A 14,943-nucleotide genomic window follows, 5' to 3' on the forward strand; every position below is an offset into this window, starting at 1 on the left:
ATAATATGATAGGAGTATTTCGTCAGCTATGTGTTGTTTTTTATCTTTTCCTCCCCACAGTATGCTGCTTTCTCCCCATAATGCTCATAGGTTGTCTGGTAGATAATTTGAAATAATAGAAAGCTAGCTAGTTTTGATTACCATTTCAGAAAACTTGGATTTTACAGAGGACTTGCCTGGTGTGCCTGAAAGTGTGAAGAAGCCTCCAAATAAACAAGGAGATAAATCAAAGGAAAATACCAGAAAGATTTTTAGTGGCCCCAAACGGGTAAGTAAAGCCCTATCAGTGATTTGTATTATTTGTCGTTGGACGGCTTAACTCTTAATTTTTAATTTAAAAATTACCAACAAACATCAAGGCAATATAATTTTGTCTTTCAAAGGCTATATGGAAGTCATTTTGTAAAAGCATTGTTACGATGTTTTGCAGTGTGGTAAAACATACATAACATACTCTTTATTATATGCAAGTATGCAATTCAGTGACATTAACCATTAACAAATAGCTCCACTAAACGGTAACTCCACCTTGACCTGCCCAACCCCTGGTAAATACTATTTTTCTTTCTGTCTATAAGTTTCCCTATTCTAGGAGTCACACAATGTTTGTCTATTTGTGTCTGGCTTATTTCACTAAGCATTTGTTGTCAAGGTGTTCCATCCCTGTTGTAGGGATGTATCATGTATCAGGATGTTGTTTGTTTTTTATGGCTGAATAATATTACAGTGTATGTGTATACCACATTTTGTTTATTTACTCACCTGTAGATGGACACTTGGGTGGTTCTCAACTTTTTGGCTGTTTTGAGTCCCTGCTTTCAATTGATTTGGATATTTAGGAGTGGAATTTTTAGAACATATGGTAGGTCTGTGTCTTTTTTTTTTTTTTTATCGGGCTGTGCTGGGTCCTTTATTGCTGTGTGAACTTTGGTTGTGGCAAGCAGGGGCTACTACCTAGTTGCAGTGTACACGTTTCTCACTGAAGCAGCTTTTCTTGTGGAGCACGTGGTCTGGAATGTTCAGGCTTCAGTAGGTGTGTCATGTGGGCTCAGCATTTGTGGCTCCTGGGCTCTAGAACATAGGCTCAGTAGTTGTGGCACCTGGACCACAAGTAGTTGTCCCGCAGCATGTGGGATCTTCATGGACCAGGTATTGAATTTGTGCCTCCTGGCATTGGCAGGCAGATTCTTTACCACTGAACCACAAGGGAAGCCCAGGTCTATGTTTTACTGCCAGACTTTTCCACCTTGACTGCACCATTTTTATATTCTTAGTAGTGCATAAGGTTTCCAGTTTTTCCACATCCTCACCAACATGTTATTTTCTGAGTTTTCTGATAATGCTATCCTAATGTATGGGAAATAGTATCTCATTGTGGTTTGATTTATATTTTACTAATTAATGATGTTGAGCATCTTTTCATGTACTTACTGGACATCTGTACACCTTTTTAGAGAAATGTCTATTTAGTGCCCAATTTTTAATTAAGTTGTTTGGTTTTTTTGTTGAGCTATAGGAGCTCTTTATATATTAACGCCTCATTAGATACATAATTTGCACATAAATGTTCCTAGACTGTGAGTTGTCTCTTTACTTTCTTGATAGTGTGGTTTAATATCAGTGAAGTTCAATTTATCTTTTTTTCTTTTGTTACCCACACTTTTGGTGTCATATTTAAGAATCATTGTGAAATTGGATGTCATGTACCTTTTCCCCTGTTTTCTTCTAAGTTTTATAGTTTTAAGTTTTACATTTAGGTCATTGATTGATTTTAAGTTAATTTTTGTATATAGTGTTAAGGGTAAGTTCATCCTTATGCATTTTATAAGTCTTTTAAATATGGTCCTGCATAGGTATTGAGAATAATTTGCTTGACTTTACCTTTGTATTTAAAAATTGCTTTACTTAAATAGCTTATATAATGTTATGTAGTTTTGTTACTGTAGATTTAACTACTTTTAAGCAACTAAAAAATGAGCATGTCTGTATTGTCTGCCTCATTTTATTTTTAATTCTTTTACCTCTGAAGAGCCAGTTAGGAATCTTTTCATAGTGATTGTGTTATACTTTTGTACCCCCATGTACCCATCTCCCAGCATGGAAAAAAAAAGGTGCTTAATGCTAATTTCAATGGAGCTAACTTGCTCTGGAGCCAGGGGCTATGGTAGTGTGGTATAATGACTGTGGTCCTTAATTCTTAGTGAGAGTTTGATTTCTAAAATTGTGTATGGCATGTGTTGATTTCTAGTGTGAAATTTACCACATTTTTTGGTCTCAGGACTACTTTACAGTCTTAAAAATTTTAGTGAGAATCCCAAATAGATTTTTGATTATATATGTTATATTTACCAGTATTTACCAAATTGGAAATGAAAACGTATATCAAAGATAGTTATAATTCACTTAATAATAATCCATTACATATTAATATATCATTTTAATGAGAATTATTTTCTTAAAACAAGAAGTGAGATAGATGAGTAGCAGTGTTTTACATTTTTTGCAAATCTCTTTATAAAGTTTGGCTTATTAAAAGACAGCTAGATTCTTCAGGATTGTTGTTGTTGTTCAGTCACTAAGTTGTGTCTGACTTTTTGTGACCCCATGCTGCAGCATGCCAGGATTCCGTTGTTCACTATCTCCTGAAGTTTGCTCAACTCATGTCCATTGAATCCATGATGCCATTCAACCATCTGTTTTCTTTCACCCCCTTCTAATCCTGCCCTCAGTCTTTCTCAGCGTCAGGGTCTTTTCTACTGAGTTGGCTCTTTGCATCAGATGGCTGAAGTATTGGAGCTTCAGCATCAATACTTCCAACGAATATTCAGGGTTGATTTCTGTTAATATTGATTGGTTTGATCTCTTTGCTGTCCGAGGGACTCACAAGAATCTTCTCCAGCACTAAAATGCGGAAGCATCAATTTTTGCCCCTCAGTCTTCTTAATGGTCCAGCTCTCACATCCATACAATGACACTGGAAAAAACATAGCTTGGATTATTCGGACCTTTGTTGCCAAAGTAATGTCTCTGCTTTTTAATAGGCTGTCTAGGTTTGTCACAGCTTTTCTTTCAAGGAGTAAGCGTCTTTTAGTTTCATGGCTACAGCCACCATCTGTAGTAATTTTGGACCCCAAGAAAATAAAGTCTGTCTCTGTTTCCATTGTTTCCCCATCTATTTGCCATGAAGTGATGGGACTGGATGCCATGATCTTCATTTTCTTAATGTTGAGTTTTAAGCCAGATTTTTCACTTTTCTTTCACCTTCATCAGGAGGCTCTTTAGTTCCTCTTTGCTTTCTGTGATTAGAGTTGTGTCTTCTGTATATCTGAGGTTGTTGATATTTCTCCCAGCAATCTTGTTGCCAGTTTGTGACTCAACCAGCCCGGCATTTTGCATTAAATGTACTCTGTATTGTAAGTTAAATAAGTAGGGTGACAGTATACAGCCTTGACATAACTCCTTTCCCAGTTTGGAACCAGTCCGTTATTCCATGTTCAGTTCTAACTGTTGCTTCTTGACCTGCATACAGGCTTCTCAGGAGGCAGGTAGGTGGTGTGGTATTCCCATCTCTTTTAAGGATTTTCCACAGTTTGTTGTGATTCACACAAAGGCTTTAGCATAGTCAATGAGGCAGAAGTAGATGTTTTTCTGGAATTCCCTTGCTTTTTCTAAGATCTAACAGATGTTGGCAGTTTGATCTCTGGTTCTTTGGGATTAGCAGATGCAAACTAGTCTATTTAGGATGGATAAACAACAAGGTTCTACTCTTTAGCACAGGGAACTATATTCAGTATCCTGTGATAAACCGTAATGAAAAAGAATATATATATATAACTGAGTCACTTGGTTGTACAACAGAAAATAACACAGCATTGTAAATCAACTGTACTTTAATAAAATTTTTTTAAAAGATAGCTAGATTCTCATATCCTCTACATTCAGTACTTTTTATTATATTGTTTTAGTTGAAAAGTATGAAGAAATTCTAGCCTAACAGTATTTTAAATAGCTTTTTCAGGTAATCATGGACATCCTGCTTTGATACTACATCAAAACGCAACAAGCAGGAGTACTTAAAGATTAATTGAAGCTTGGAATCTAAAACCATGCCAGGGAACTTTTCATACTGTTACATTAAAATCTGTTGGTCTGTCCTGCTTTTGATAAATCTTTTACACATGAGTGTTTTATAACATCATACACTGGTCTTTTGGAAAATACTGATTACACTGGTTTATCCCAGCTTTCATATGATAACACACTGTATTATACAGTATCAAAAATATCACTGCCAGACTAAAGCTGTCAAGTTCAAAATAGTAGATAAAGGTTCTCCAAAATTTTAGTTTTTGCTTAAAAGTTGAAATTTTTTTTCATTGGCAGAAAATACCTCAGGGAAAATGACTGGCAGTGACAGGTCTACTTTGTTCATTTTTTTTGAGAAAATGTCTGCCTAACACCCTGGTCTATATAAGCAGTTTGTCAGTCTTTCAAATGAAGAATGGTGGTCAGAAAAAAAGTAGCTAGTTCAGCTTGAAACTTGAGCAGTAAATAGTGTTTTTTCTTTGATACAACCACACTTTGTATGTAACAGAAGTGTTTTAGGTACACTGATTTTTCTCACATAGATCATTAGTGCACTTAAGAGTTACAATTTAATCAGTAATTTTACCTGATTCATCAAGGGCTTTTTTCTTATGTGACAGTGGCATTTTATTTTGATTGTTTACTTTTCTTTGGGGTGTAGTTGCTTTGCAATGTGTGTTAGTTTGAAACTGACATTTTATTTTTTAACTGTGGAGTATGTAGCACTGAAGAATATAACTACTTATATACAGTTCAGAGCCCCTACCTTGATTCATGCTAAGACATCAGTAGCTTTACCCAGCATTACTTTTGCACCATCCCTACAAATATCAACACAGTGAAAAGGGCAGACAACATATTATTTTTGTGAAAATGGATTTTTCTTTGTAGACACTCTGAAAGTTTCCTGGATCCCTAGAGGTCCATGGACCACAGTTTGAAAACTTCTGATTTATATTCTACCTTATTTCCCCCTCCCTCAACTTTTTATTATGAAAAGGTTAAAATTTACACAAGATGTGAAAAAAGCAATGTGATAAATACCATGTTCCTCTACCTAGATTGACCCCTCCAGTTGTTACAATTACACACAAAGTCACCTTCCTCTTCCCTCTTTTCATGTGTGTATGTGTGTGTGCATGCGTGCGCATATGTGTATTACATAACATTTTACCATGTCCATTTGAAAGTAAGTTGTGGAGTTGTAGATCCCATGCATTTCTCAAGAAAAGGACAGTCTTCATAGCTAACCATGGTTATATGATTAGTAATTCTTTGATATAATCTGATGTCCAGTCCATATTCAGTTTTTCTCAACTGTCTCTAAAATGAGACATATGTTTTTCCCCCCAAACTGAGCTGATTTACTTGTTATGTCTCTTTAATTTTGAGCAGTCTCTTCATTTTTTAAAATTCCCCATGACAGTGATTTTTTTTTTTTTTTTTAAGAGCCCAGGATATCTGTCTTGTAGAGTGTTTCACATTCAGAATTTACCTGGTTGTTTCCTGATGATATAAGTCATTACCCCACTGTATTAAAATAGTATAGTGTCATAGAACACTGGAATTAAGTCTGTATGTTTGATTAGGCTGAGATTAAACATGTTTTGGCAAAAATACCTCAAAAATAATATTATTGTGTATGTTGTATCACATTGGAAGCTGTGTAACACCTGGTTATTCTACTTAATATTGTTTGACTGCCTACTGAACTGCTGGATAGATGACTACCTACACCACTATCCAGTTGTGATCGCTGGATGCTCAAAAATAAAAGTATATTGTTCCTTTTATAATTTAATTAGTAAGCTTCTGGGTGTTACTTTGGTGCCATGTGAATATTCTGTTCCCCATTAGGTTTGGCCAACACAACCATTTCAAGTATTTCTTGTATCCTTTCGATAGAGCCCCATCATCTTTGAGCACTTTTTTCGCTTTCTGCACAGATGATGACCCAGAGTTTACTTTCAGTCATGGAATCATTCATTCATCCAAAGATCAATTCTTTCTGTGGGAATTAGTACTTAGAAACCCAGAACTAAGTGCTGTGTGTATTCATTTCTTCTAGACTCGTTCATTGGATAGATATGTTGAAAATAAACTGAGTTCATATTGATAATTTCATTTCAGATTTAACATTTCAGAATTTTGTACTTAGCTTTCTTGCTTTATTCTATAGCACCCATTACTTTTTAAATTATAATACCAGTATTACTATGAACAGTAAATACACTGAAAGAAGTTTACGATTTCTTTCTGGTTCCTTTTGTCTTTAAATTATTTCTCTAAGGATGAAGTGATAGTAATGTGTTCAAAAGGTTTTTTTTGTAAGTTAATTTTTACTGGAGTATAGTTGTTTTATAGTGTTTCTGCTGTAGTGTTGGAAAGTTTTGAAGTAATTTTTATCTTGTGTATTTTAATTTAGTATTCGAGATCATTTGTACTTACTTTTATTTCTTTAACTTAGTTTTAAACTTTATATTGGATTCATTTCTTTGTTACTAGCATGACTTAGGAGGAGGCAGCAGTGTACATGTACTTGACCCGATTGTGAAGGAATCTCGCCGGCCTAAAGTAAATCAGGTCATGCAACCAAGTAGGCAGAAGACCTATTTACTGTTGATGGATAATGTCAGAAGAAAATTAAGAAAATCATTATTAGTTTATGAAACCAAAAGAGCTATGAGCTTGAACTCATTTGAAAGATGTAATGTAGGTAAAGCCTTGCCTTAAAACAGTAGTGCTGATTTAATCCCCAAAGAGGCTTCAGTAAACTTTTAATTTCATTTTTAACCTCCTGTTGAAAGGTTTGCCCCAAACCCTTTTTAAGTGGAATTGTGTCAGAATTTTTTTCACTTAGATATTACTACTGTTCAGGTGGATCAGTAAGCTTGAAAAATGAGACTTTGATCCTGAGTATTATAGTACTTTAATGAAAAGTAATAATAATGCTTTAGATCCCGTGGAAATTACGTATCCGTATGAAAATATCTAAAGAATTTAGAAGCTTACGTCAGCAAGAGAGCAACAAGAAGCTAAGCAGTATAATATCCTTAGGTGTTAATAAGAAATAGGTCATCCATTTGTCTTCAAGACAGCTAAAGAACTACTTGAATTGTTTAAAAGGAGAGAACCATTGAGAAACAGAAAAAACTGAAATTTAACCTATTGAGTTTCAATGAGTATGAAGGAATAGAGCAAATAAATGGGATCAAAGTTTTAAGCATTTATAAATTGAGTGGAAGGAATAGATTTGTTTCATATATAAGAAATTACGATTCATGTTTTTGATGTAAAAAAGACAAGCTCAGTTCTGCAAGGAGTTTTTATGTAGGTTACCCCTCAGATCTCCAGAGAAAAAGGAAAGGAGGGGGTCATTAGGTAGTGGGTGTAGGAAGTGTTCTCGGCAGTTGCTCCATTTCTCCATTATAAGAGGAATACCCCCTGGTATTCACTGGTATGACAGGTCAGTGAGAGTATCTGGGTCTTCTCTAATCTGATTAAAGGCACTAATGACCTCATTTCTGAGTGGTAGAAAGGTCACCCACGTCTTGCAGTGGCAAATTTTCCTCCTTACCTATCAGGCTTTCTTGGCTGTTATGGATTGAGTAAATCTTTGTTATGGAGGGTAGCCCTGTACATTGGAGAATATTTAGCAACATTTCTGGCCTCTGTCCAACAGATGGCTGGTCCCATTCCTCCCCTACCCCCATGCCCCTGTTTTCAACCAAAAATATCTTGGACACTGCTCAATGTCCTATGGGGTTCTAAATGGGCCCCCCTGTCATATATGGCTTGAGAATAAGTTGCAGACTTAATGCTGATTACTCCCAAATACTGGGTTCAGTTCAGTTCAGTTGCTCAGTCATGTCTGACTCTTTGCAACACCATGGACTGCAGCATGCCCGGCTTCCCTGTCCATCACCAACTCCCAGAGCTTGCTCAAACTCATGTCCATTGAGTCGGTGATGCCATTCAACCATCTCATCCTCTGTCGTCCCCTTCTCCTCCTGCCTTCAATTTTTTTCCCAGCATCAGGTATTGCGTTGGCCAACACAATACCTTAGTTTACACTTTATAGAAATGAGAGTATTTTACTGTATAGCTATAGTATACCCATCAAAACCATGTAGTTAATAACACTGATACAGTAATTCAGTGTAATCCACATATTCGGTTCAGTTTTCCCAGTTGTCTCAATAATGGCCTTTATAGCAGAACAAATCCCACCCCTCCCCAATCTCCCATGATCCAGTCCTGAATCACATGTTGTATTTAGTTGTCACAAATCTCCATCCTTCTTCGGTCTGGAATATCTGTCTTTCCTAGTCTTCCCATGGCTTTGACATTTTTGAAGAGTTAAGATCAGTTATTTGTTGCTGCTGCTGCTGCTGAGTCGCTTCAGTCGTGTCCGACTCTGTGCGACCCCATAGATGGTAGCCCACCAGGCTCCCCCGTCCCTCAGATTCTCCAGGCAAGAACAGTGGAGTGGGTTGCCATTTCCTTCTCCAATGCATGAAAGTGAAAAGTGAAAGTGAAGTCACTCAGTCTGTCTGACTCTGAGCGACCCCATGGACTGCAGCCTACCAGGCTCCTCCGTCCATGGGATTTTCCAGGCAAGAGTTATTTGTTGAATGTCCCTCAATTTGTGCTTATCTCATGTTTTCTTGTGGTTAGATTTAGGTTATGTGTATTTGGTGGAAATACCTCAGAAGAGATGCTCTGTTTTTACTGCATCATACCAGGTAGCACACAATGTCAGTAAGACTGTCAGGTTCTTCAACTCCTTATCAAGCTTTTACCTACTAGTTTTTTTAAAAAATTTAGTTTATTTTTGGTTGTACTGGGTCGTTTCTGTGTGGGCTCTTTTCTAGTTGGGGTGAGCAGGGGTGCTCTTCATTGCAGTGCATAGGCTTGCCATTGCGGTGGTTTCTCTTACTGCTGAGCATGGGCTCTAGGGCACGTGGGCTTCAATAGTTGAGGCTCCTGGGCTCGGAGCACAGGCTCAGTAGTTGTGGCTCATGGGCCTAGTTGCTCTACAGCATGTGGTATCTTCCTGGGTCAGGGATCAAACAAGTGTCTCTTGAATTGGTGGGCGGATTCTTTACCAGTGAGCCACCAGAGAAACCCTACCCACTAGCTTTAGCTTTGAGTTTTTCATGAATCAATCTTTACTCTGTTGTTGAGTGTTTTTTTCTCTTAATTGCATTATTCCTTCCATAGTTGTTATTAGCTGGCCTTCTAGTATAAGGTAGATATTTTTTCCCCTCTCGCTCATGTATATAAAGAATATATGTATTTATATATTCTTATATAATATATACATTATGTATTCATTATTACATATTGATTTATTTATTAATTTCTTTATGTCAGTATGAACATGGATTTCTGTTTTAGTCAGTCATTTGTTACTGCTATTTTTTTTTTAATTTTGTATTTTTTGTATTTTAATTGGAGGCTAATTACTTTACAGTATTGTGGTGGTTTTGCCATACATTCACATGAATCAGCCATGGTTGTACATGTGTTCCCCATCCTGAACCTCCCTCCCACCTCCCTCCTCATCCCATCTCTCAGGGTCATCCCAGTGTACCAGCCCTGAGCACCCTCCCTCATGCATCAAACCTGGACTGACAATCTATTTCACATGTGATAAAATACATGTTTCAATGCTGTTCTCTCAAATCATCCCACCCTCGCCTTCTCCCATAGAGTCCAACAGTCTGTTCTTTACATCTGTGTCTCTTTTGCTGTCTCACATACAGGGTCATCGTTAACATCTTTCTAAATTCCATATGTATGTGTTAATATACCATATTGGTGTTTTTCTTTCTGACTTACTTCGCTCTCTATAATAGTAGTACTATCATTATTTCAGTACTCAGGTTTTCTTAGATTTGGCCTGTGGGTGTTTTTTTCGGACTGGCTTTTAACATGACCCACCATTTTGCATTTCCTTACTAATGGCACACTGAGATGTTCAGGGCTTGTGATACACATTCCCAGTCCAGGGACCCCTGTTTTCTTAGTGGAGAATGATCTTTAAAAATAAAATCTGGTCCCAAGGTATGGTCATTTCTTCTGGGGTGTCATTGCTTCTAGGCCTACTTTGAGTCAGCAGAACAAGGAAACATGTTAATATATGCATTTTCTTCCTCTCTCTCACCCCTAGCACCTACTACACAGACACATATTTATTTCATATCTGTGTATTTTTAGAAACATGAGTTCACATTAGATACCTCCAATTCTAGTTCAACACCATGTTTTATTCTAGCCTTCCCGCTTTCTGCACTTTACTTCTCTTTTCCGGTATTGAGGAATCTGGTTCCCAGTATCCTTAATACTGTCCTTTTGTATATAGCCAGTTTCCTGACCACATAGGCCATCTCCTCAACTTTAGTGCCACTTGCTGAGGGGTCCCCCTTTCCTCTACCTATCTTCCCATGTTAGAAAACATTAACTTTCTGTAAGCTTGCTGGCAGTGAGAATTTTCCCCAACTTCACCAGGAATGTAAAGAAGGGTTGTTTATAACAGAATTGAGGGTTGGCTGGGTGAAAAAATGTGTCAGAAAGATGAAGAACGTAAAGAAAATTTCTGGTAAGAACATAATATAAATGATTATTCAGAAAAGTTGTCACTTGGAAGGCAGAAAAAGTAAAGACATGGTTTGAGGGATTAGGTTAAAACAAACCTGGTTTTAAGTACCTGTTCTTTCTGTGTATGGTTTTATTTGATCATTTGGTAATTAAAAAAATTTTTTTTCAGTGCTGTCTTATTTCTGATCACTTGCTACAGTTTCCCTGAATTCCATTATTTGTTGTTGCCATATATGTGCTGAGAAACTTAGATCATTTCTTTTGCCTGACCTGCTCTTTGTTTTATTTCAATACCTTTCCATTCAGCTGTTGCCAATTGGCTCTCTCCCTAAGGGATTATCTGTATAATCATCCTAACTAACCTTTAGTGCTTATATTTTACCTTAGGCTTTGGCTGTCTTATTTTGCTAGTTAAGATTATTGCTGGGTCATTGATGAAACTAACCATAGTTGTCAGTCTCAGTTTCAGTTCTCAAATATTTATACCTTCACTTTCATCGTTTTCCTGTGGTTTTAATGCTGGGCCCATCTGGTAGTGTCTTTTGTTTGACTCTCAAAGGAACATTTTGGACTTTATTTTTTTTCTTCCCTTCTGTTTTTCAGTATGACACAGGATAGTAGGTTTTTGGGTAAGTAAATTAAAACTTGATTATCAGCTTGGTAATAAACTTAGCTGTGTTTGAAAGTTAAAATTGCATAAAGCTGTGGTTTTAAAGTGTAGTTTTTATAATTTTGTAAACTCTTTGTTTGTTGTTGTTTTATAAAATGAGTTTATATAGGTTGTCAATCAACTTAAAGCCAGAATCTTAAAGTTGAAGTGATTTTAAAGGACACCTGTCACTCAAGAACAGATGTTCATTTATAGTATCCTTCTCTAACAGAACTCGGATGAAGCAGCTTATTTTTCTTCACATTGTTGGTTACCTTTGTTCTGTGTCTGGGGATTCATTGACCATCCCGGGATTCAGTCATCAAAACAGTGTGAGATTTACTATATTCTCATGGACTAGAAACCTGAGACATAGATGAATGTGAAGCCTGAAAAAGAGACTCTAGCCATTGGTCTGCTGATGAGAGGGTTGCTGGCCAGAGCATAAAAATAAAAAGCTACTGTTCCCAGGTTGGTGAGTCAAAGAGTTGTTGAAGCTGAGTGTGTTCTGGTTGAACCTGGGTATGGAAGAGGGTCAGTTTCAGTTTGCTTTTCTTTGTCATTGTTTTAATTCAGCACACAACTATATCCATTTCACAGTGCTAGGTATTGGGGGTATGAAAAGGAGAAAGATAAATGTCTTAGAAAGTGAGGTATTAATAGAATGTTTTTCCCCATGGAAACTTTTGAGTGGTCGTAGTATTTCATATTTACTCCAAAGCAAGCATATCTCTCTTCCTTTTATATAGGTAGTATTTAACTTAAACATTAAACCAGGTACTTAAATCATTGATCTACATTCTATAAAGATGTAGGAAAATGTAAGTTATTTTTTCTATGTGATCTAATTCTGGTGTTTTTTTCCTTTAATATTTTATTCTGGAAGGATTTTAATAAGGCATAAAAGTACGATTAATCTTTTTGTTTTCTTTAGTTCAAGTTCCTTTGAAATTCGAAAATTCAAAATATTTCACTATAGCTTATTTCCCAGAAAATGAAGTTCAAATTGAGAAAATGTACCCACGAGTTAATCAAGAGCATGGGAATTCTGACATACATTTGACACTTAAACATACACAGAGAGAGAGAGTATGTGTTTTAGGGTGTTTATAGTCTGGAATTTGGTTTTCCAATTTGTAATACATTTTATTTAGAGTTTGTTGGGCTTCTGACATCTAGAAAACTCTTTGCTGAACTTACTGATACTCCTATGACTTCATACTAATGATGACCATAAATTAGCATCAGATGTATAATACTGGGAGCTTTTTGAGGATGGTGACCATATATTTTTTTTTCCCCAGCATTAAGTTCCTAGTGTCTGAGCTACAGAAAGTGTTCATAAATGTTTATTTCTAAGATTTTTGGAAGTATCTTTTAGCAAAAAATGTGTAGTGAAGTGAAAGTTGCTTAGTCATGTCCCAACTCTTTGCGACTCCATGGAGTATACCGTCCAAATTTTCCAGGCCAGAATACTGCAGTGGGTAGCCTATCCCTTCTTCAGGGGATCTTCCCAACCCAGGGATCGAACCCAGGTCTCCTGCATTGCATGCGATTTCTTTACCAGCTGAGCCACCAGGGAAGCCCAAGAAGACTGGAGTGGGTAGCCTATCCCTTCTCCAGGGGATCCGCCCGACCCAGGAATCGAACTGGGCTCTCCTGCATTGCAGGTGGATTCTTTACCAACTGAGCTCTCAGGGAAGCCAAAGAATGTGTATAGTACTAAATATTTGCTTTTTTATATTTGACAATTGGTCAACATCAAATTTGGGGAAATTTTAGCTAATATTCTTCGGCTCTTTTTCCCCTTCTGGGGACTGGTCTTACTTTGAATCAGCCTAAAATCAGCAGAGATAGCCTGTAGTCTAACAGAATCAGGCTTATTGATTTATTGCAGTAAAGGATACTGCACAGCAGAGACACCACGGAGCATCTTGCCAAAGAAAAGTTTTTATAGGATTTTGGGGAAACTGGGGAGTTAGGTGAAATTTAAATGAAACGGTATTTGAGAAGTTCAGGGCAAAGTGGTGCTATCTGTGAAGGGAGTTAATTTTTACCTTCTTATATATTTATTGGGCTTGTTGAAACTTTTCCCAGTGTGTGCTGCCATTCTATCCATCTTTTTAATTTTTTCAGTCTTGGTTTCGTTTGGTTAGATAGTTTTCTGTTGACCATTTTCAGGTTCTTCAACAGGGTGTGTGTGTTAGTTGCTAAGTCATGTCCCACTCTTTGCGAATCCATGGACTGTAGCCCACCAGGCTCCTTTCTCCATGGAATTCTGCAGGCAAGAATACTGGAGTGGGTTGCCATGCCCTTCTCCAGGGGATCTTCCCAACCCAGAGATTGAACCCAGGTCTCCCTCATTACAGGCAGATTCTTTACCGTTTGAGCTACCCTCTGCCTAGTCAGCTATTAATCCCAATTATTAGTAATTTTCATTGTTGAAAGTTTAGTTTGGGTCTATTTTATATCTTCCTTGTCTACTTAACATAATTGTTACCCTTACCTTTTTACCTATATGGAATATGGTTACAGTTATTTTCAATATCTTTTGTCACCTAATTCTGTCATCTGTATTGTTTCTGGATCTGTTTTTATAGTGTACAGAGGTGAATTTGGTAGAACCAGGTTGAAAAATAACCAGGAGGAAATTGTGCTAAGAAAAAATATAGATATGTTAGTCACTCAGTTGTGTCCGACTCTTTGTGACCCCATGGACTGCACCCTCCAGGCTCCTCTGTCCGTGGGATGTTCCAGGCAAGAATACTGGAGTGGATAGCCATTCCCTTCTCCAGGGATCTTCCCAACCCAGGGATTGAACCAAGTCTCCTGTATTGCAGGCAGATTCTTTACTGTCTGAGCCACCAGGGAAGCCCTAAAAATTAGATGAGTTGAAGCCAAAATTCAAGCCCTTTGGTCTTGATGGATTTCCTAGGGACCTACCACAAATACAACTATGAGCTTCTTAGAAGCCAGGGCAAAGAAGATTGTCAGTGGCCCATTGGTTTTTTAGGGAAAAACCATTAAAAATAGAAGACTCTTACTACATTTGGGCAAGGTATAGGTTATGTTCTCATCTTTTTCTATGCTTCAACTGAGAAGTATTGCTGTTGAACTTTCATTTGTTATGATGGATTGTTTAACATTTGATTTAAGAACATAAATAAAGGATATCTTTATTCCTTCCCGTTTTGTAGTGATCGCCTATATTAAAGTTGAATTATTCTTTTTATTACTGTTTGATTTCTTTCTTTTACTCTTGTCTGAATTTGATTTAGTTGTTTCATGGAAATTAAATGAATGATGATTTATACCTTTTCTATTTTAAAAGTTTTCTGAGGGAATTTTTAAAAATTTTTAATATTTTTATTTGGAAATGATTTTTAAAACAGTTTATATTTGGAAATAATTTAAAAATTACAGAAGAGTCACAAAAATAATATAGTACAATGAACATTCCTTACCCTGATTATCTTAATATTTGCTTTTTCATTTGTTCTGAATATTTAAGGGTGAGTTTGTGTATGTACATATGTATCATTAGCCCTTTACTCCTAAATACAGTATGTATTTTCTAGTTAATGGCCACATCATAGTAATCATCT

At 36.7% G+C, this 14,943-nt stretch overlaps 1 protein-coding gene across 8 annotated transcripts in view; it reads left to right on the forward strand.

Moving 5' to 3' along the window:
• Positions 1-14,943, forward strand: part of WAPL (WAPL cohesin release factor) — a 73,456-nt gene that overhangs the window by 28,004 nt on the left and 30,509 nt on the right. For 4 of the 8 annotated variants that reach the window (XM_081562952.1, XM_081562941.1, XM_081562963.1 and 1 more), the window contains one exon: positions 150-268. In XM_081562952.1, coding sequence (XP_081419078.1) covers positions 150-268 — 119 coding nt within the window. The remainder of the gene's footprint in view (positions 1-149; positions 269-14,943) is intronic. The other 4 variants (XM_081562971.1, XM_081562934.1, XM_081562979.1 and 1 more) reach the window with 1 other exon arrangement.

This window comes from Giraffa tippelskirchi, chromosome 2 (assembly GCF_054371585.1).
Source record: "Giraffa tippelskirchi isolate mGirTip1 chromosome 2, T2T-mGirTip1v1.2.pri, whole genome shotgun sequence".
Taxonomy (NCBI): domain Eukaryota; kingdom Metazoa; phylum Chordata; class Mammalia; order Artiodactyla; family Giraffidae; genus Giraffa; species Giraffa tippelskirchi.